The sequence below is a fragment of the Phycomyces blakesleeanus genome (assembly GCF_001638985.1).
Source record: "Phycomyces blakesleeanus NRRL 1555(-) unplaced genomic scaffold PHYBLscaffold_10, whole genome shotgun sequence".
Classification (NCBI taxonomy): domain Eukaryota; kingdom Fungi; phylum Mucoromycota; class Mucoromycetes; order Mucorales; family Phycomycetaceae; genus Phycomyces; species Phycomyces blakesleeanus.
The window spans coordinates 447,897-470,623 of record NW_017265143.1 but is presented as its reverse complement, the minus strand read 5'-3'; the positions used below and the strand labels follow the sequence as shown (position 1 = coordinate 470,623).

The 22,727-nt window shown below is 34.9% G+C and overlaps 5 protein-coding genes and 1 non-coding gene across 6 annotated transcripts in view; 3 read left to right on the top strand and 3 right to left on the bottom strand.

Moving 5' to 3' along the window:
• Nucleotides 1-2,002: 2,002 nt before the first annotated feature.
• PHYBLDRAFT_168146 (hypothetical protein) lies at nucleotides 2,003-3,824 on the bottom strand (the record flags this gene model as incomplete). Its single annotated transcript, XM_018435809.1, has 6 exons — nucleotides 2,003-2,057; nucleotides 2,264-2,349; nucleotides 2,457-2,514; nucleotides 2,558-2,615; nucleotides 2,800-2,819; nucleotides 3,784-3,824. 6 exons carry the CDS (start codon nucleotides 3,822-3,824, stop codon nucleotides 2,003-2,005), a joined length of 318 nt encoding a protein of 105 aa, XP_018291750.1.
• On the top strand, nucleotides 3,107-3,188 carry PHYBLDRAFT_t137. Its single transcript has one exon. It is a non-coding gene; the product is annotated as a tRNA-Ser (tRNA).
• Nucleotides 3,825-3,950: 126 nt separating the features above from the next.
• Nucleotides 3,951-5,418, bottom strand: PHYBLDRAFT_77798 (hypothetical protein; the record flags this gene model as incomplete). The annotated part of the gene is made up of 7 exons (XM_018443300.1): nucleotides 3,951-4,420; nucleotides 4,505-4,559; nucleotides 4,673-4,708; nucleotides 4,816-4,884; nucleotides 4,977-4,997; nucleotides 5,082-5,222; nucleotides 5,316-5,418. The coding sequence occupies 7 exons, from the start codon at nucleotides 5,416-5,418 to the stop codon at nucleotides 4,204-4,206; spliced, it is 642 nt and encodes a 213-aa protein (XP_018291749.1). The 3' UTR covers nucleotides 3,951-4,203.
• Nucleotides 5,419-7,090: 1,672 nt separating this feature from the next.
• Nucleotides 7,091-7,900, bottom strand: PHYBLDRAFT_64665 (hypothetical protein; the record flags this gene model as incomplete). Its single annotated transcript, XM_018441333.1, has 3 exons — nucleotides 7,091-7,147; nucleotides 7,260-7,427; nucleotides 7,733-7,900. 3 exons carry the CDS (start codon nucleotides 7,898-7,900, stop codon nucleotides 7,091-7,093), a joined length of 393 nt encoding a protein of 130 aa, XP_018291748.1.
• Nucleotides 7,901-10,208: 2,308 nt separating this feature from the next.
• Nucleotides 10,209-13,150, top strand: PHYBLDRAFT_64664 (hypothetical protein; the record flags this gene model as incomplete). Its single annotated transcript, XM_018441332.1, has 9 exons — nucleotides 10,209-10,248; nucleotides 10,276-10,321; nucleotides 11,187-11,214; nucleotides 11,531-11,541; nucleotides 11,673-11,736; nucleotides 12,364-12,505; nucleotides 12,746-12,759; nucleotides 12,840-12,876; nucleotides 13,068-13,150. 9 exons carry the CDS (start codon nucleotides 10,209-10,211, stop codon nucleotides 13,148-13,150), a joined length of 465 nt encoding a protein of 154 aa, XP_018291747.1.
• Nucleotides 13,151-16,864: 3,714 nt separating this feature from the next.
• PHYBLDRAFT_77797 (carbohydrate-binding module family 13 protein) overlaps nucleotides 16,865-22,727 on the top strand; it is a gene marked incomplete at its 5' end in the record, with an annotated part of 29,585 nt that continues 23,722 nt past the window's right edge. The window contains 6 exons of the mRNA XM_018443299.1: nucleotides 16,865-17,081; nucleotides 17,461-17,841; nucleotides 17,968-18,951; nucleotides 19,054-19,314; nucleotides 19,417-19,923; nucleotides 20,017-22,713. Of these exons, the coding sequence (XP_018291746.1) occupies nucleotides 16,865-17,081; nucleotides 17,461-17,841; nucleotides 17,968-18,951; nucleotides 19,054-19,314; nucleotides 19,417-19,923; nucleotides 20,017-22,713 (5,047 nt within the window). The remainder of the gene's footprint in view (nucleotides 17,082-17,460; nucleotides 17,842-17,967; nucleotides 18,952-19,053; nucleotides 19,315-19,416; nucleotides 19,924-20,016; nucleotides 22,714-22,727) is intronic.

Genomic DNA, 22,727 nt, shown 5'->3' with positions numbered 1-22,727 from the left:
AATAATTATTATAGTTAGTGTTGTAAATGAGTATTGACTACTGCTGTAATTGAGAATAAGTCTGAAGGAAATAATATAAGGCCTCAGCTATTCCAGTCAAAGGTGTCTACCGATTACTTTATTATTTAACACACAGGTTTAGCATGCATGATAGTGATTATATTTCATATGATGATATCACCATAATATGGGATACATCAGTGGATTATTATAAGCATAATTATAACTCATAAACACATTTACTTTCGATGTTAATACTTCATTGGGACTACATACATTTATATAATTAATCATACATTAATTATCCCAAGATCACGTTGCTCTGATTAAGGCTCAGATAGGATCGATTACCTGACCCCAGTCATATAATTTTCCCGATCCAAAATAATATAAATAGCAGTAGTAGTTCAGTGTAGGAACCTGGTCAAACTTTGATATAAAATCTTTCTCAATAAACAAAACCTACACAAGTTCTCACGAATCTTCGTTCCTAATTTCAAATCTTCAATTCTTCCTCTTAAAAACTTCTTCAACTTCAACCACCACAACAGAGATGATCTTCTATTGCTATTTGCTATGTGAGTTTATATAGACATTGCATATGTATTTAGGATAATGATATGAGTATATCATGTGATTTTTGTTTTCTTATATCATAGATAATATATTGTTAATGTTGTGGGGAGAAAATAAAGCAAAATATAATATAGACGAAAGAATTCGTGAGAACTTGTGTAGGTTGTTTATTTCAAAAGAAAAGTAAAGAATGATAAAATTCGATTGTCTTTCTACACGGAACTATCTACTGATATTTATATGTTTTTCTAATTTGTAATTCAGTGTGTGCTTAAGTAATCTTTATCACGATGAGTCATCTTCCAGGAGTATTGTTCTTCTGGAAAGATTCGGAAAGACCAATTGATATGATACTTCTCCAGTCAGATCAGTCCAAGAGTTTTGGTAAAGAAGAGCATTTATGCTATTGGTAATATTTTAGTATTCCGACCCAGATACTCGGGTAATGTTTCATAATATTAGATAGTTGTAGTTGTAGTCTCTCAATTAAGTATTTGTATAATAAAAGAAATATGTAGATGAAATATAATGATGCCATATATATAATGTATATGTATTTGTATATCCCATGTCATGGTGATAATAATAAATAATCAATTATGTGTATGATGATCTGTGTATTAGATAATATCATTGTTATGTATGAGGTAAAAATAAGATATAAAATAAAACGAGTGCAGACGAGAGTACGGTGAGACTTTGTTTTATTAGAAGAAGTGCAAGAATCAGAAAAGAGATGCTGTTCTATTGCTATTAGTATTGTGCGTTTATATAGACATTGTATTTAGCTTGGTAATGATATGATGATATCATGTAATGTCTGTTTCTCTACCATTATCTTCTATGATTTAGTTCTTATGTTTTTAGTGTTATTGACTAGAGTCTTAGTATTTGTCTTAGTATGTTCTTTACATAATTTCCTTGTATAAGGGAAGGTATATCTTTTAGTATCGTTACTAGTTGTCGGTAACTCAATGTACGTATTTATTGAGTGTCTGTACTTTTAATTTAAATCTACGATTATGTTGGATACAACAATCATAAAGGGAGATCCGTTTGACTGGAATAGCTGAGGATATTATTTTATCCTTCAGTCTTACTCTCAGATTCAGCAGTAATCAATACTCATTCACAACAGTTAAGTTATTATATACACTCTTGTTTGAGTGATTAGTGATGTTGACTAAGGTGTGTGACCTTGTTATTAGTATATTCTTTATTTAATGATAGTGTGAGAAATAATGTATAATTGATACTGGTCGTTTATTCAATATGTTTTTGTCTTATTGTCTGTGCGCTCTATTTGAATCTATGATTATGTTGGATACAATAATTATATCATATTGCTGGATAAACTGTGTTAGAGTGATATGGAGCTAATTTAGTAGAAAGTCCTAAAACTCTAGTATAAAAGAGAAAAAAATAGCTAAGAGCTAAATAAATATGATTTATGACTTGATGCTATAATTGTAACACCAACACTAATTAAGTAGTAAATACACTTTAATAACTAAATATAGTAAAGAAAGAAAGCCTTAAGAAACTAAGACATAATGATAAGAGCAAATTATGTTTTCTTATAAAAAGGAACACTTTTTATTTATAAATAAAAGACAACTTATATACAGTCTCAAAGTATTTCTATACATTTCTATTATCAAATTTATTATTTTCTATTGTTTTGTACCAGAAATGTGGTGATCCAGACACTCGGATGTTGGATTTATCACATATAAGAACATATTCATATTGGGATAGCATAGTAGCTATCATCTTGTCAGTATAAAATATATATAAACGATTAAGTAATCAGCCCAATAATTATTACAGTTAGTACTGTAGATAATATCTTAAAGATTGTTAAGATAATTATATCATACTGCCGGGTAAACTGTGTCAGATCGATATGGAGCTAATTTAGTAGGAAGTCCTAAAGCTCTAGTATAAAAGAGAAAGGAATAGCTAAGAGCTAAAGAAGTACGATTTATGACTTGATGTCATAATTGTAACACCGACACTAGTTAAGCAGTAAATACACTCTAATAACCAAATATAGTAAAGGAAGAAAGCCTTAAGAAACTAAGACGTAATGACAAGAGCAGATTGTGTTTTCTTATAAAAAGGGACACTTTTTATTTATGAATAAAGACAACTTATATACAGTCTCAAAGTATTTCTATACGTCTCTATTATCAAATATTTTATTTTTCTATTGTTTCGTACCTGAAATACCACAAGAAATACTATAAAAAAAAATATAAAAATACTTTAAGACTATATATCAGCTATAATTTATTCATAAATAAAAGGTGTCTTTTTTATAAGAAAATACAATCTGCTCTTATTATTATATCTTAAATTTTCAAGGTTTTTTTCTTTTGTTATATTTGATTATTATTATAGTATATTTACTGCTTAACTCCTTATTATCTATTACTTCTTTTCTATATATTTACTTATATTTCTATACTATTTTCTACTGTTTAATATTGTGGACTATAGTTATAGCACAATCGGACAATTAAAGTTTGACAACTTGTCCGAGTGGTTAAGGAGTATGACTCGAAATCATATGGGCTTTGCCCGCGCAGGTTCAAATCCTGCAGTTGTCGAAATATTTTACTTGCTTGATTGTTTGTGTAGTACAAGATTTATTTTTGGCCAATTAAGATGCTAACTATACAGAGTTCTCGAAAACAACAACCAATGTGATTCCTTTTTGTTCACAAATGAATTAGAAAACATATAACTTAACAAAGGTCGAATAGAGTCCGAAAAAAAATTATAGTTGCTGAGTAGCTTTAGAAAAGTTATCTATCTTTTTATTCTCGCTTATAATCCTTCAGTAGGGTTGACTAATATATGATGTGCTTTAGTAGTGAAAAATAATCCCAAATCAAAGACCATATTTGTCATTTTTGATACAAGTTATTTCTCGATACACTAGCAAAGTTAACATTGCGGCTAGAAATTCATAAAGCTAAATATATAATTCCTATCTCCTTTTAATATAGGTTCACAATGATGTGCTAACTAGTTTACGTTTCTATTAGCCATGATATATTATATCACTTTACAAAATGTAACGTCAATATGGTTTACGTAAATAATGAGCTTGTATATTATCCCTTTTAAACAGACATCATATCATATTTTATTTAGATTCCTTGTAAAATATGTTTTAAAGGATGGCCACGTTTTCTTTACATTACCATATGCTTTCCAACTAAATCCGCCTTTCTATCCATTTATTAATGGTATGAATAGTAGCAATTAAGTAAAAGGCATTGCTATAGCCATACTTTTATCTTTTCATGACAACCGCGACTATTATTTTTATAGTCCAAAAAATAATTTCTTGGTTGTTTTTTTTTAAAACAGAAAGGTTAAATATTTAATTTTAATAGAAGCAATAAAGCTGAACAAATTGGAAATACATGAATTCATTTATAATGCTGAAAAAAGAGGAAGATAAAGTAAGTGAGCAAAATTAGAGTGGTCTATTTATTAAATAGGAAACAAAACAATATATCGAGACCAAAAAATTACAAAAGTGTATAAAGGGTTATATAAGAAAATAAATGAATAGATAAACAAAATAAATAAAAAGAAAGGAATCTGTTTTTTTTATGTCGACTTTTCCTTAACTGGAGCGGAATCCTCTTTCTCTCCCTCTGTGACAGTAGCAGCAGCAACATTATCAACGGCAACTCCCTCCTTACCAGCAGCAAGCTTGGATTCCAAGAACTTGGAGGCTTTTATTTCATCTTTGCCTTTTGTTTTCTTGTCAACGATGTAGTATGCGCTAGCAAAACCAGCAATACCGATCCAGAACCAAGGGTTTCTAAAAAAGACAAAATATTTGTATAAGTAAACAGAAGATGATAAAGTCCTTCAAGTTGCTCTTTAAAAGAAATGTTATACTTACTTCCAGGGAGGAAGACTATCGATCAACTCAACTTCGTAAACAAGGGCGCTGTTGGCTATACAAAGAAAAGAATGAATAAGTTTATCATATAATTTATTTTCTCTTCTTTCTTTCCTTTTTTTTTATTTCAGCAGCAACATCAATAAAACACCAGTATATTAAACTTACGAGGAACAACTCCAGGTACACCAAGTTCACCATAGGCTGTAATAAAGATGATAATTGTCAGTAATCCTATTGTGTGATGACTTTGTATTCAAAGCCATAGCTTTCTTTCAAAATAAAATGAAAACAAGAGGAGGTAGGCTTACCAAGATCAGCGGGGATCAACAGACGGCGAATCTCACCAACACACATACCCTCAATGCCTTGTTCAAGTCCTTAAAGTACATACCCCAACATTAATAACATTCTTCTTCTACTACATATGTAAATTTGTTTTACACAATCTCTATCTCTCTTTCTCTCTTACCCTTGAGCATCTTATCGCGACCTAAAGAGTTGTATTTAATATATGAATTAGTTATCTTTTGTATAATATATATGTATATACATATTCGACCATTTTTTCCCTTACCGAGTCTGTAGACAATGGGTTCTTTTTTGTATGTGTTTTCAAAGAGTTCCTTTACACCCCAGACGCTTGCTTTATAGTGAACAGTGATACGTGCATTGGCACCAATCTTTCTGTCACAGTTTGGAGCGGCTCTGATAGTACCTGCATAAGTAACAGTACATATTTATTTGGTTTATGAGAACGAATGAGAATGAGAATGATAGTAAAAGAAAACAAAACAGAATGCTCATTTACCTCCAAGAAGTTTAGTCGGTGGTGGTAAAGGAGCCTTCGCTTTCTGATCTGCCAAGACCAAGGTGAGGAAGAAAATGAGTAGCCACAAAGGAGACTTGAGCATGATGAGGAAGATGATGAAGCGTGATGAACTTGGAATTCAGTTCCTTTTTTTTTCAAGTAGTTTGATAAACTTCGACAACGGCGGGTATTGAAACTTAAAAAAATGTATATCTGTATACACAGAAACAGTAATTTTGACCAGATCAGGTACTTTGACGAGTAACATTGAGATTTTGCAAAATCCAAAAAAAAAACACCATATTTGTGCGTGATGTTGTACAAAAAGTTATGTAAAGCAATATTACCCTTAAATATATAGAAAGTATCACCTTTGTATAAAATGCATATAGTTCTGTATTCTATACATTCGCAAGAGGCATTCATTACTGTCAGTTATCTACATAGTTGGAATACAGGTAAGCTGATGTAATATTTGTAAAGTACCAAAATGATAACAATAAAAAGGCATGGCTGAGCTCATTTAGCAAACTTATACAGAATATTTTTGTTCAAATATAATGTATTTTCTGTATTGGACATTATTCTAAGCACCTTCTTTGAATGCATACATACATACAGACACAGACACAGACGATCTAACACAAATAATTATCTTGTATAATTTATATGTAATTTATATAGTTCTGTAGAAATTAGTAGAAATTGTAAGAAAATCCAATGTGCACAGTCTTTATCTGAGAGTGAATGTGTAATCCGGAGTGGAAAGTAGTATCAAGCGTTCATCATACAATATTCGCTCACTTCTTTCTCATTATCTCCCTTTCTCTTTCTATTTGTCTTTTGTTATCTAACAGAGTCTTCCTGTTTTTTTGCTTTGTTTCGTTCTGTTTATTCAGTTTTGTGCCTGTAAAATTCTATAGTTTGTAAATGGCTAACCATATTCTAATAATACTATAATATAATATTTGACCTGAGGGTTAATACGCAAATATTCTATGCGAAGGGTATGTATACGAATTTTTTTTTGAACACATTTATTTATTATTCGACCTAATTTCTGGACTCCCAAGAAAAAAGAGAATGTTATGATAGACAGGGTCTTAGACTACATATCTCCTAGATAATGTTCGTGTTGGACCAGGCAGCCATTTATTATAGTACGTAGCGCTTTACCGATTCAAGTTACAATCACTCCAGAAGTAAAAATCGCAATTTTCAAAATTGTCGCTATTCAAGAATTAAGCCGTGCTTTTTTGTCGATGATGTCGTCTTTTTATTTTTAAAAATAAGTACGCAGATAAATAACAGTAACGTAAGTAATATTCTACTAAAATAACCAATAATAAATCATGCAATTCTTTAGGAGTACTATAACATTTAGCTATAAATAATGTTTATTCACAACAAATGGTAACAAGCGTAAGAAACAAACACCGGCTATAAGAGAGACCGCATGGTGAAATTACGCTATTATTTAAAAAATGACAGAACGATATAATTGATGAGTATCAATAAGATAACCTAATTTTTACTGCAATGGTTTACAGAAGGTTCCAAATCTAACTGTTAAAATATCTAAATAAACATCTATTTTGAAAATTAATTTCTCTTTGTCTACAATTACATCTTGATTTGTATAAAACATTTCTTAATTTGTCTCAATCTCAAGTAGAAACACTGTATTATCTCCTTTGCGCTTTTGCGTCTTCTCTCGCCTGAGCTATCTTTAGTCAATTTTGCACAACGAACCTTATTTTTTATATTGATATCTTCTAGTCATTTGATTCATCCGGTTCAATATGTGAACTGTTCATGTTAAGCCGACATGTCTTTTTTATGTAAAAATTACGAAGCTTAATAATAATATCCTCTTTTTTTTTTTTGGAACTTATGATGAATTTTACTAGCATTTTAATACCCAAGTGCTTTTATGGTGTTCACCTTTATGTTGCTAACATGAGAATTTCCGAAAGTGTCCATTCCTTCATACGTTTCTATTATTATTTTTGAATAAAGGGCGTTGATAATAGGCATGTCATTTAACTGTTTTATAGTTCTGTTCGTATATAATTCATTGCCAGTATCAACGTAATGATCGACATGGAGTGGCTTAACAATATTATAGAGAACCTATTAGACTTGGAGCTTTTTGCGTTTGAATTAGCATCTACACTTACATTACAGTATATGATTAGTCGAAATCAATAAAAGAGCATAAAAAAATCCTTGAGCCAAGAACTTTTGAATACTTTCATTTTTTTTTAAGTCAAGTTATTAAACCTTCTATTGCCAACTCTGGCTACTTGCAAAAAATGTAAAAAGTGAGCTTGTATTCCTGCAGGTTCTATTTCTTATATCTATATATTACAAGCACATAAATGCATATACACCCAGGTTTATGAAGCTTATAATACCATTGAAGTTCTAGGTTTTGCGTTTAGATGTTCTATTTGGTATGATTTTTGAACATATGACAGCCGAAGATGTCCCTCTTTCTGGGGTGTGAATTTCAAAAGGTACACTTGTACTAATTTAAGCTTTAGAACATATACAACATGATACAAGAAATTGTGATCGATCATGTATTATAACTTAAAGTTCCATCTTGTTGTATAAATTACACAAGAAAGACCTTTTCATTTAACAAATTAAAATGCTGCACAAGGTGCGTAAAGCTACCCAGAATCTCCAAATATACTGTTAGCCTTGTCTGCTAAATATTTCTTATTTGAGAATCTATAGTACGGTATCAGGCTTTTTGATCGATTGGTATTAAAGATTAGATATGCTGTCAATGATTTCTTTTTTTTTCTTTCCTCATCATACATCTATTGTATTGCTATTGCACAAGATTTATTATTATACTTTTATACATTCCTCCTATATACTCCAGCCATACATAAGATATATACATATATCAAGAAATTCAGAGACGATAACCCTTGTAACAGTAATATACCGAGATATATACCGCTTCTTCAAAGTATTTCCATACTTTTATTGACACATTGAAATCACATATACGATAAATACGACCGAGTAGTATGTGTGTTTTAATAGATTTGCGATCAAGAAAACCACAAAATCAGACTTTTGGAAACTAGAAAAGGAGATATAATTGCCTACATTTCCTATCCTTGTTACCAAGTTTTTCTTTCTTTCTTTATTCATTTTAAGAGTTTTTCCTCTTCAATTTACTCACACAAACCGACCCAAGCTATTACACTGGATTGAGCACGGGAGAGTAAAGAAGTAGGTAAAGACACCTTTACAGTATCATGAGCTGTTTTTTTATATTACATCTGAAGCAATTCCTAGCTGCTCTCCTTACCTTATTAACTCAATTGAAGGTTATATATAGTGCGGCTTTCTCAATTACAATTTTTCCAAGCTGGTTATTTAGCTGCTCCATAATGACACCCAGCATTAAAGTGTCAGTATATAAATATATATAGTAAGAATCTGCCTATATACTTAAACGACTGATATATACTAGTTGAAATAGTTCCTCCTTGTTAGTATTCAACTATTCGGGTGTTCTGATTTTGTGCTAATTCGGGTGTAATCAGAACCAGGATAAGTACATATACATACTTTATAACAGTTTTAATAGAATACCATTTTATTGTCTACTTATGTATCAAGAGTCACGAGAGCTCATCACCTCCTCCTTGATTATTGAAACTTTTTGGAAAGTCATAGTAAATGAATACAGTAATTTTTTTTTTCTGAAAAAATAGAACGTATCTTCTGAGAGAAGTGTGGTAACTATAGGCAGAATAAAATAAAGCGGTATATAATAATTTGCATATTTACTACATTGCTTAGCAAACACATACACACACAAAATTCAAAAATATATAATATATTTTTTCAGAAAAATAAATAAAAATAAAAGTGCACAAAGAAGTATTTAGGTAGACCGCTTAAAAGGGGTTTTTGACAAGCTAATGGACTTAGAAAAAGTTAAGAATTAAAATAAAAAAAGCTAAAAGAGAAAAAAGAAACAACGACTATTACGACAACGGCAGTGACAATACCAATGATAACGACAATAACAACAATAAGACATCGGTAAGTGTGGGTTTTGTGTGAGAGTAACAAAGCACTTTACAAATCTTACGAAAAATAAAGTAAAATAAAAAATAAGAATAAGAATAAATTACATCAAAGAGCCACTGAGAAAACTTGTTGAACTGCCGATTTGAACCAATTTCTTTATTTATTTGTTTTATATATATATATTTCTATCTCTCTTTATTGTTTCAAAATTTAAACTTTTTTTGTTTTTTTTTTAAAATAAATTATACGTATATTCCAAAATAGGTATGTGAAGATGAATCTTATTTTTAACGTATTTTTCTAGTAATTCTTCCACTCCTTCAATTTGACTCTCACTCTTCCTTAGTGTTGCTACGGCTTCTCGTACTATGATTTATAATATAAACAGAAAACGAAATGACTGGGCATATTTGCACACTCAATAGAGTCAATTAATGTAATTCATTTTATTAATGTTTGGACTTTAATACTTGGCGAGATTTTCTCCAATATAAGTGAGCTCAAAATAACCCTTTACTTTTTATTTTCCTCTATATATACATACCTAAAATTGATTGTATGGGTGTAAGTGTAAGTGTAAGTGTAAGTACGAGTATGAGTATGAGCACCAGTGTGGGTATACGGATATTATATTTACCATTTACCAAGAAAAAAAAAGATTGAGTACCAAAAGGCACTTAGTTAAGCACTGGAGTAATCCTATTACCCTACTACAGATGTAATAATACTATTGGATATTCAATTTTTCTTGTATTTTAGTCATAGATATCTATTATATATATATATATATATATACATGTATCTAGTACATACTTAATCTGAGATGATATGTATTGTTGTATTTCATGGCCACTGGCAAAGGCAACAAGTATATATAAATAATATATATATACAGTATTTTTTGGGCTCCCTCTCAAAATTAATGGTATCACTTGCACAAGGTAACAATAATGATATTCGTATTATTTATATATTCGTATTGATTCTTTATAATAATAATAATAATAATACAAAGGAGTATACCGCAAGCCTGGCTTTCTTGAATAGCCATAAGCGTAAATACAATACTTTGTCCATTTAACAGTATTATTTCTACAATTCAATTTGACTCAATCAAATTATATAATAGATTACTTCCAATACACACACACACACATACACATATGTATATATAATACTAATACCATTGAGTTTTACTTTTACTTATAAGAAAAAAATAGAGAGAGTGAGAGAGAGAGTGTGTGTGTGTGCGCGAAGTATTCAAAATACCTACACAAAGCTATTCTTTTGTTAATTTTGCATCTTGTACCTTGCATACAATTATGCATTTTCTAGTCTTCATTAAGAAATGATACGATTCCAAAAACTTTCCCACATTCCCCCCACTCCACATCCAGTATAACTATATCGATATATATATATATTATTATTATTATTTAAACCATCGTATTCTTTTTATATTTGGATAATTTGCATCAAGATCCAATAAAACATACATGGCAGACAATGTAAATGATTCATTTGCTGTAAATATTTTGAGCCGGATACTATTCACCTAACAAATGATAGGCATTTTGACTTGTTTAGCAATTAAAATAATGATATTAGACTTGATATTTTCAACAGCCCAGAAAATATAGACCCACAAAATCTATACAGTATTCACACACCTAAACATGAAACTTTTACTTATTGTATGTATAAAATTGTGATTGTGCACTGATGTGAAAGTGGGATGATTTTTATTTTACTTTTAATATATACGACTTATTAAAGCATATTAAATTATTATCATATCATATATAGGTGCATACCCATTAAATGTCTGTTTAAGGTATTCCAGAGGCCCAGGCGAGAGACCACATCTATGCATCTTTGCATACGTGCACTTACATACATGCCTAGGCTCGTGCACTGGGAAAACTAATGATCGACAGAGACGCAGATGAGTGTACCTACTGTGTAATACTAGCCAAAGAGACGCCCAAAAATTAAAAACAATAATAATCAAATCACACAACTACAGGTAGAGCCACATATTACTTTATTATTCTAGACTTATACAATCTAGTAATTGTAAAGGTCAGTGTCCAAATAGAAAGATACGCACACACACACACACACACATATATATATATATATATAATAAGCAAAAGCAAAAGTAAAAGAAAAAAGTGATACGACTTTCTATTACATACCCAAAGCCACATATATCCCATAGCATAGCATAGCATAGCATAGCATAGCATAGCATGATATACCATATTATTTATTACTCTTTATTTTATTCAGGAAAAAGCTTTCAAAGTATTGTGTACGCAAGCCACATGGATATTGTACCCACAAACACACACAGGTAAAAGACAGAGTGATTATGAGCCAGAATATTATAAATATAAATAAATAATATATATATATATATATATATAACTGTGGTCCCTGAGTCGAACTATATATGGAAATGAATGTACTTCATTGTACGAATAATTGTCCTACGAGTTACAGCTATAGATTTAACCAAACTTATATGTATGTCTTATACTTCAAATGAGAAGAAAAACAAACAAACAAACAAAAAAAGCAAAAAAACCCCCGTAGCTGTAAAGAAAAGAAGGAAAGAAAGAAAAGGAAGAAGTGTAAATGCACTTAGGATTTGTTTTACTCAAATAGACTTTGTATACTGAAGAAGAATATGAATGTTGATCTATTAACTGTGGCACACAAGTAATGGGCCTTTTTTTACTAACGTGAAAAAAAAAGTAAAATGTAAAGAGAGAGAGAGATACAACAGATTTGTAAGCCTGGTACTCATTTGAGCCTATTATAATTTTCATATTATGCCGTGGGTAGGACCCACAACCAGTTTGATCCTTAGTCGTATGACAAGTACATAATTATAATTATATTATATTATATTATTTTCTTTCTTTTGGTATCGGAATAAATACAATTGTCTTGTATCCCGTAACTCTTGCCAGAATAGCTCCCTGACCAGCTGCTGGATACAGGTCATGAAGAAGAACAAGAAGATGGAAAATACGATATGTCTTTGAAATTTTATGGATTTTATGTATTGAATAAATTCGCAAATTTCTACATAAATTTCAAAAAGAAAAAAAAAAAGGGTAAATTATAAGATATATATCTAGTAATTTAAGAATATGAGATAAACCAAAGGAATAAAAAAAACGCAAAAAATAAAATAAATAAAGAGACAAGGGAGAAAAGGGGATTTGTATATCCAGGCAACCAAATATTGAAATGGATAACTCTAAAAAAAATGTCTTTACAAGTGAATTAGTTTAAAATGAAGGTTGGCGTTTCAAATCTAAAATGCTAATTATTGTAATAATAGAAACAAATAGCTTTTTTTTGGGGGGTAAGGCTTTTTTGTTCTTGTGTATGAAACACCTAGAATTTTTCTTGTATTTTCTTGTATACTTTGTATTCCTTTTATAGCTGGTATTGTGTCTAGAAGCTGTTGTCAAAAATAATAGTAAGAAAAAGAAAGAAAAAGAAAGAAGAAGAAGAAGGGCTGATCAAAATGTTTATTTTTCATACTTCTTGTGCTCAGCTTTCACAAGCCATTTATATGTAGTCCCAAAACCTATTCATATTTTGACATGTAGCATTCATTTACATCTCTTGTTTTTTTTGTTATATATATAATCAAGTATCTACCACAAGTCTTTATGGCTGTAGATCAGTGTTACAAATTATGTCTACATATAATGCTAGTTACTGTACTTTTTCTTAAAGAATTTGGATAATCAAAATGTTCAAATAATAATAATATTTCAGATATAGAAAGTAAAAATAAAGAACCCTATTTCATCGTACTATTTACCTATCTACCTATCTATCTATTTATCTATCTATCTGTATATTACTGTCTTATTTTGCAGGGTCATGAGCTCTCTGTTTCTTTCTCTGAAAAAAAAAAACAGAAACATTCCATTTAACCCAAACATTCTTAATACTGTTATTTTTTCCTCTTTTTCTATCTCTGTTGCTGTTGTTGTTGTTGTTGTTGTTGTTATTTGCACTTGGTATCTTATTCAAGTGATTACGCCTACACTAAACAGCTGATAGAGGATTAAGCCATTGTTCAAAAAATAAAATAAAATAAGAAAAAACTATTATATTTCGAATTTTATTTGAGCCGATTCTGTGTTCAAGGCCGAACTCACGTTATTTCATGCTAAACAAAGTTGAAAATATGATAGCATAAAAGAAAGGATAGACTATTAATTGTATCACACTTTATATACTCTATTCTCAATTGGCTGGTCAAAGAGCAATTCATACGTATATAATAATGGTGCTGATCTAGAGCAAGCAAGAGACTAGTATTAAATATGCTAACTGTAGATAGATACATTGCAAGGTCAATACTTACGTATTATCAAGAATTCATTAATGAAATCATACAAATAAAAATATACGTGTATGTGATTTCAAAATGACATGAGCTTTTATTGAAACTGGTTTCACCTAAACAGAATTAAAGCAGCCTAATTGATGCTTTGATGTATATATATATGAATGTATACTATATTCATAATTATCGATATCAGCATTACGGGTATTTGCTCCGTGCATTTTTGGGCGTTGACAGACAAAGTGGACACAGTACTTGTTTATAAAAGCCGAAAACCGAGATCGATAGTAATATATATATATGTATATATAATAAAGTATCACACATAGCTTTATTCGGATTTTTGAGTTATTGTATCCTTTCCGTGATCCGGTGAGATCTGTTCCAATTCACCTATTTTTTTTTGGTGGCTTTAATATTATATACTTGATAATTTACTCAAATATATCAATTATGTCAAAAAATAAATGTATAAATCAAAAATACCTACATTTTTTGTTTGTTTGTTTGTTCATTTAAAGCCTATAAAATGCATGTTAAATACCATGCTATCCGATCATACAAAATACTAAATGTCTTTATTGAATATAGACATGCAAAATAGCTTGAGGTAAAGAAATGACAAAGAATGAAGGAAAGAGAGAATATTATGGTATAGTGTAATATGAATACAAAAAAAACACTTTAATTCGTACTATTTTGTATTATAAAATATCTCAAGAAATAAATATATACATAACATAATACAAAATTTGATATACTTTTTTTCTTGTGTTTTGCCTTTGAATCTCTTTAGACGTCTAATCAAAAATGGCAATTCTTTGCGGCCTCACAGCAGAAAATAGAATTGGCTGTATATATTAAGGTGCAACTTGAATGAAAAACTACCACAGATTGTGATACGGTATCCAATTCAGCACCTAATATATATATTTTCTATATATACATTAATAAAATAAAATAAAATAGAGCCAAAGAGTCCATTAAAGTTCTACGCACTAAATCAAGCTATAGATCTATATGATTCCTTTCTTTGATTTCCCAGGATTTCTTGTTTAGAGCAATAAATAAGACTAAATGCATACCAATATATAGTTCTAATGTACATTACTTTACTCGGATTTATTGTAGAAGAAGGCTGAAATGGTCAAAATATCTGTCTATGATAATTACAGTTACAATTATTATTATTATTATCATTATAAATTATATGAAAAGTATAAATTAATTTGGGGGGGGGGGTATTCAACCAAGAAAGATGTATTATATTATATTATATTATATTATTTTATTTACGATCATCAATACACAAGAATCAAGAAAGAGAAAATCACCTGGTCTAGACTCATACACAAAAATATATAAAATAGAGGTTGGCCAAATAAAGACCAAAGGTTGTACGGAAATGTCTGAGCATGGTAACAGAACTGTGTACTAAACATATAAACCTTTTTGGCTTATTCTATGCCAGTTTCAAAAAAACCAAAAAAAAAGGTGATGGCTGAATCGATCAAAATAAAATAATATTGTAAAATGATATATAAAACAGCAAGGTCCCGATAATAATCACGCTTATCTGCTATAAAGAACCCTCAAGTACAACCAGATGGTACTCATATACAGTAACTATTTTATATCCTTCAGTATCATTTGATTGATCAATAAAATAAAATAAAGTAAAAGAAAGAAAGAAAATTGAACAAAGGATCAGGCTAGTCAGTCAACGCAATATTTTAAGGTTATTTGCCATACTCTTTCAAATAACAAAGGTGATACACATATCAAAGCACTATGAAATTGAGCACCTAATGGGTACCTCCCCTTACCCTTTAATTTTTTTATTATTAACATTAATATTTTAATACTTGTCAAGGGTAAGGGTAGGTTGGGACTCTGTTCCCATATATACATAGCTCACTTGTAAATTAATATAGTGACAAGGGTAAGTTCTGTACACATCTATCTATCTATAGCTATATATAAAGGTGTATAAATGGTTCAAAGGGAAAACTGGTGTTCAAAATAAAATAAAAATACAAAAAAATAATCTCCACTGCAGCTAAAGGGAGAATACGACCGTGCAACGGCAATGTTTTGGTGAGACAGTAAGAGCTGATTGATGAGGGTGCAATGGTGGGCCTGCATGAGTGGGATGCTTTGTTATTATTGTGTCTCTAGTTTTTGTATGCACCGGCACTTGCAAACATACTAATATTTAGTCAACAGATCTCCAAAGTTTGTTTAATGTCCAACTCTCAGTCCTTCAAAGATCTTTACTAGATGTCTTTACTTCACTTCTTTTTACCTTTTCTTTATGTCGCAACACGCCCCTCAGGCTAGCCATGTGTTTCACAGTCTAGTTGTACAAAGAAGCAACCCGTTTAGAAACGTCAGTGTTACCAATACTCGGCATTGGCATCTGGAAGGAAAGAAAATAAAAAAAAAAGACTAGCTAGGGTCGTTGAGCGAAAATAGCGAAACAAAAAAAAATATATATTTTTAAAAGTGTTGTAGCACTACAAATTATCCTAGTCAGAAGGTATCACAATCAGAGCCATTTCTGGTGGTCTTGTACCCCTCCACCCAAGATCATCTCAAACGCTTGGGGAGTTGTCTAATGTATTGGGCTCTTTTGTCAAACCCTGTCAAACCACACCAAAAAAAAAATTCTCATTTCTATTTCACTTTTACTCGCGCGCCCTCTCGTCTGTTTCCCTTTCTTCTCTACCTCCCCTTTACCGCTTTTTTCATTAATTTCTTTTGAAAAGAAGCAGCTTCTTTACATATAACATTTATTGTTATATACATATATATATATAGCTAAACACTACTTTACCTAAGAAAATTATTATTCTTATTACATATTCAAAACTATATACATTTCTTGTTTATATTGTTTAGTTTTGCAAAAAAATTTAAAATTTATATACAAACTTAGTGTACATTTCCCCCTTTTTTTACTTTCAAAAAAATTTTACTTTTCATTATAACGAATACTTCTTTACCACTCTTTCTTTAACTTTTTTTTAAAACAAAAAACAGCCCACCCCTATTTTCTTGATCATTAATCCCACGATCAATATAAGAGAGAGATAAAAAAAATATGTCTACTAGCGATAATTTCCCAGAAGGCTGGTTTTTCATCAAGAACCTCAGTAATGGCTATGTCTTAATGGTCGAAAACCCCACCCCCGATGCTGGATCGCCCGTGGTGATCTCATCTATTCGCACTAAAGATGCTGATTCTCAGCTTTGGAACTATAATGAACAAGGCCATCTCACCAACAAAAAGACTGGTCTTGTTATGGATGTTGCTAAAGGTACATTTCCTTTCACTCTACCTTTAATTTTATATTACATTTTCTTTCTTTATTTGAGTTTGTCCCATATATATATTTTCTTTTGTGTCGTGGGCTTTTGCTACACACCAACCAGGGCGTAAAGAGAAAAAAAAATATTACAATCTCCTAGACGGGGGGCTTCCGAGCAATGCGGATGTCAAATGTTAAAAAAAACAAGGCACAAAAAAATGAAAGTGAAAAGTGAAGCACGCATTTGATTATTGGTGTAGCAACCCCGACAGAAAAGCAAAGGAAAAAAAAAGTGCTTCATTAGTAGCAACTATCAAAGTAGTAGCTGTAATTCCAGCAGCAACTCACACTCACTCAAAAATACACCATATTTTTTTTTAAAAATCAGGCAACGCCAAAGCGGGATCTGACATTGTGCAACAAACTGTGTCAACTACTGGCAAGCCAGAAAACAACTATCAAACATTTGGCACAACTGTCGATGGTCACGTCTACCTCAAGCAGAAGCCCACTTTGGTTCTCGGCATCAAAGAATCCTTCTTCTCGCGTCGTGAAGGCCTCCACGTTCATCTCCAGCTCATGGACAAGCGTCATCTTGAGCGCAAAGAGCAGCGCTGGGAATTTATAGTCCCGATCATCAAGACTGCATCTTCAGCCACACTTACCTCTGTGAGCACTAGCACTTCTCTCAAGAGAGCACCCAGTGTTGGCCCTGCCGAAACAGCCACCAAGCCTCTCGGCCGTGACCTTACTAATATCAAAGAAGACGGTAAGATTCCTTGCTATTTCTTTTTAATATAATAAAAATATATTCAATTATTCTAATTTTTCTGTGTAAATCATTATAACTTATGGCCTATTCAAATCCGCTTCATCAATTGGGATTTCTACACAGACGCTCGCTCGATCCGTTCTACAAGCTCAAGTCTCGATCAGGAAGAAAGCCAGCGTATTCCCATCGGCACATTCCCTGAGACCGCCTTTTTCTTAAAGTCCCAGACAAATGGCTACTACATCGGTACCGAGGCTGGCTCAATCGCCAAGTCAGGCACTCGCCTGACTATCGATTCTCTTCGCAAATCTGCCTATGACAGTCAGCTGTGGACCTTTGACCCCACAACCCACCGCATTGTCAACAAACACTCTGGCCTGGTCCTCAGCATCGAAGGCAACTCCCTCGCCGAAGACGCCTACGCATGCCAGTCTGCACCATTCGAAAATAGCGGCAAGACCCAGGCATGGACTCTCTCTCCCGAAGGCGAGATCTGCCTCCGAAACGATAACGCCTGGGTGCTCGGATACAAAGACAGCTGGTTCAGCAACCGCGAGGGTGCTCACCTCCATCTCCAGAGAAGCAGCAAAAACAACCAGCTCCAGCGCTTCAGCGTTGTTTTACCTGTCTTCAAGAAACACAAGGCTGAGACCATTACCACTGTTGAACACTCTGGTGTCTTCCCCGAGGGATGGTTCTTTGTCAAGAGTCAGGCCCAAGGCTTGGTTCTCACCGTCCTCGAGAGTGGAACCCTGGCCGCACAGGCCGTCGCAGTCAAGCTCGACACCGCAAACTACTCTCGCCAACTTTGGAAATACAACAACGGCACTCTTGTCAACAAGGCTTCCGAAATGGTCCTCGACGTCAAGGGTGGCTCTCTTGTAAGCGGCGCCGAGATCTGCCAATACAAGGAAAAGCCAGAGAGCACTAACCAGCAGTGGGGTCTGACTGCTGATGGTTGCATCCACATCAAGTCATTCGGTAACCTTGTCCTCTCCGTCAATGCCAACGAGAAGAGCAAGTCCAATGTCTTTTTGGCTACCAAGTCTACAGATCAGAAGGAACAGCGATGGAACTTTGTCCTCCCAGTCTTCAAGAAGAAGACAAGTAAGAAAACCAGAAACCAAAAAAAAGAGCTTTCCATATATTTATTTTGCTGCGAATACTAAAATCATAATTCTTTTTTTTTCTTTAAAAAAACTTTATAAGCTGTTCGTGAAGTCGCATCAACACCTACTGTCAAGAAGACTATTACCTACCGCTATGCCCAATACCCCACTGGATGGTTCTTCATTCGTTCTTTCCAGACCGGATCAACCAAGGAAAACCCTCTTGTTCTTACCTCAGACAAATCCACACAGACTATTCGCCTGGCTCGTCTCAGCCGAGAGTCATGGCGTTACCAGCTCTGGAGCTACTCCAATGGAAGCCTTATCAACTACGAAACTGATATGGCAATTGATGTCAGCTGTAAGTATATACATAAAAATTTCTTTCCTTATTTTTTAATATACACAAATATTAATTATCTTTTTTATATATATTTTTTTAAAAAATTATCAACCTACATAGCCATTGTTGCAGGCGCAGGTCTCATCCAGAACAAGAAGCAGGAGATCGCATCCCAGCGTTGGTCTCTTTCAATTGAGGGTTACCTGATCCAGGACTCAGAACCCACCATGGCTTTGATTCCTCAGGAAGAAGGAAGCGACAAATACAAACTTTCTCTTGGTGCTCACGGTTCCAAGCAGGAGTACAGATGGGGTCTGTTAATCCCCCAGTTTGGTTACAAGGCCGGTTCTCAGGTTCTTCTGGAGTGGACCATCCACTACCTCAAGGAGTGGCGCAGATCTGGCAGCCAGACCATCCAAAAAACAGTCCACAGTGTCGCCGCATGGCCTGAAGACGTTTTCTATATTCGTGCCCATGACGGTCTGGCCGTTGTTCCCAAAACCGCAGAAGCTTACTCTGAAATTACTCTTCGTAAGCTCGAGGTTTCCAATGCTTCCGAGTTCCAATGGGCTTTCCGCAATGGACGCATCACTCATGTCTCATCCGGTCTTATCTTAGAAGCTGTCGGTAAGTAACTTTTGTTTTCTGCAAAAAAAAACAACAACAACAACAACATAATCTAATTCCATGTCTATTTTACTCTAAATATTATAACAATAGATGAATTGGCCCATGGCAAGTTGCTCCAGCTGTCTGTAGAAGAAGCAAATAACGCCCGTCAGCAGTGGGTTATCAAGACCGATGGCTCCATTGTTTCCCAATCACAGAATGAACTCGGCTTTAGCCTTGTCCAGAAGAGCAACGTATGGCTCCTCCAGTTGTCTGACAGCACCAAGGCATCTAGCACACACTACGCATGGAGTGTTCTTTACGGTCGCTACGAGTCATCTGTTCTCATCGGATTCCGAAGAATCATTCTCACGATCCTTACCACCCGCACAACAACCAACCGCCAGTTGGTTACCCATCGCTACGCCATCTTCCCCAAGGGCTGGTTCTTCGTTCGCTCAAAGGCAGACGAATCACTTGTCCTCACAATCGAAAACACAAAGCAAGGCACAAAGATCATCCTGGCCAAGTTGGACTTCAAGATCTTCCGCCGCCAGCTGTGGCAATACCGTGACGATGGTTGCCTGTCCAACATGGACACCGACTTTGTAATTGACGTTGCTGGTGGTGCACTCCTCGCAAACAGCAGTGTAATCCAGTGGCAGGAGAAGAGCCTCAAGAAGCAGCGTAAGAACCAGCTCTGGGGTCTCTCGGTCGAAGGCCACATCCACCCCCAATCTCGCTCTGGCCTGGTTTTGGGACCCAAGGGAGACAAGATCTCTGAAGGTGCCGAAATCCAACTCCGTGCCCGCGGCGGTCTTGATCTCAAATACCAGCAATGGAATTTTGCCACACCGCAGTTCGGAAAGCGTTCACCAGGATCCGAGATTTCTCGCACAGATTCCACACTCACCATCGAAGGCGTCAGCGTTCCTAAAGAGGTTGCCACCGCCGATGCTGAACGTTACGAACGTATAACCAAGCGCACAATCATCCGTCGCTGGGGTCGATTCCCCGACGGATCCTTCTTTGTCCGTGCCTTTAACGGCAAAGACCATCTTGCCCTTACTGTGGTCGAGTCCTCAAAGACCCAGGTCGCCGGCGGTGCTGAATACACCGTCAGCCTACAGGCAATTAACTTCAAGGCTTACAAGTGGCAGTTCTGGACCTACCAGGATGGTCACCTTATCAACGTACAGACTGGCCTTGCCCTCGATTCTAGATCCGTCAAGGATGCCATGGTCGAGTCTGGCCTGCGTTCCCAGTTGCGTGTCCGAGAAGTTTCTTCAGCCGAAACCCAGTTCTGGGGTCTGAGTGCCAATGGAGAAATTCACCAGAAGTCGAACGAACGCCTTGTTGCAGGCGTGTCGAGTGCCGAGCGTACCACCGTCGAAGGAGCCCAGATTGGTTTGCGTCAATTAAGAACTGTGAAAACTAATGCTAACAATGTAGAAGAATCAAAGCTGCAGTCCGAGGAGTGGTTGCGCTGGATGTTCTCCAAGCCTCTCTTCACTACTCGCACCATCACTCGGACTGTAGGTAACGAGACCACCGAGACCACTGAAGAAGTACTCGACAAGGTCGAGGAAATTCCAGTGACTGTCCAGGAGGTCAACGAGTCTGAGGGAGAGGAGTCCGATTCAGAGGAGGAGAATGATGAGGATTCTGAGGACGAAGTCGAAGAAGAATTGAGCCCTGAGTCACCTGCACCAAATTCTGCTGCCGTCGACACCGTCACCACAACTGTAAACAAGGATGGCGAAGGAAAGACCACCACCACTACCACTACCACAACCACTCGTGGTGTTGTATCCGAAAAGGCTCCCGAGAAGGAAGTTATTACCAAGCCCATCCCTGCCGTGGCCGAGAAGCAGGAGGCCAGCTTGAAGAAGTCCAACTCCTCCAAGTCTCTTCGCCTAGGTCGCAAAGACTCGTTCCAATTGAGCGAGGATTACATTCCTACCGGATTTGAGAAGGTTGTTCGCTACAAGACTCACCAGGGTAACTTCCCTACCGGCTATTTCCTGATCAAGAGTCACTTGCACGGCTATGTCTTGGATATCCAGGGAGATGCTGTCGACGAGGCCTATGTGATCCTTACTCGTATCAAGGTCACTGATTTCTCTAGCCAGCTCTGGTGTTACCGCGATGGCCTCATCTACAACCTCAAGAACCCATCCTTGGTGTTGGATGCTGCCAAGCAGACCATTATTTCCGGAGAGCGCGCCCATCTCTCTATTCAGCACGCTGATGATGGCAGACCCGAGGACCGTATCTGGGATCACAACTCTGAAGAGGGTCTGATCAACCTTAGAGCCAAGCGATCTTTGGTTCTTTCCGTCAAGGAGCTCCGTCGCTCGGAGAACTATACCCACATTGATGTGTACGTCATGGAGGAGAAGGTCCACACCCATCAGAAGGGTAAGGGTGCAGGTGCCCGCCGCGAGCAGAGATGGGAGATCCTTATTCCCAGTCTTATTCCTGTCGCTCAGGCCGATGGTGGTGTCAAGATCGTCGAGGCCGGAAAGGTCTCTTCCGTGTCCAGCTCCGCCTCTGCTCTTCTTGCGTTCAGAGGCCTCAAGGAGACTTTCATTCACAAGATCACCTCAACCAACCAATGGCCTAGCACTGACAAGTGGTTCTTCATCAGATATGGTGCCGAAGACTACTTCCTTGCTGCTGATGAGGAGAAGCAGGTTGGTGTCTACAAACTCCAGGACAATGATGATTACAAGCGATTCCTTTGGATCTACGTCGACGGCTATCTGGTCAACTACAAGTACTTGCTCCGCCTTGTTCTTAACGAGAGTAAGTATATATAC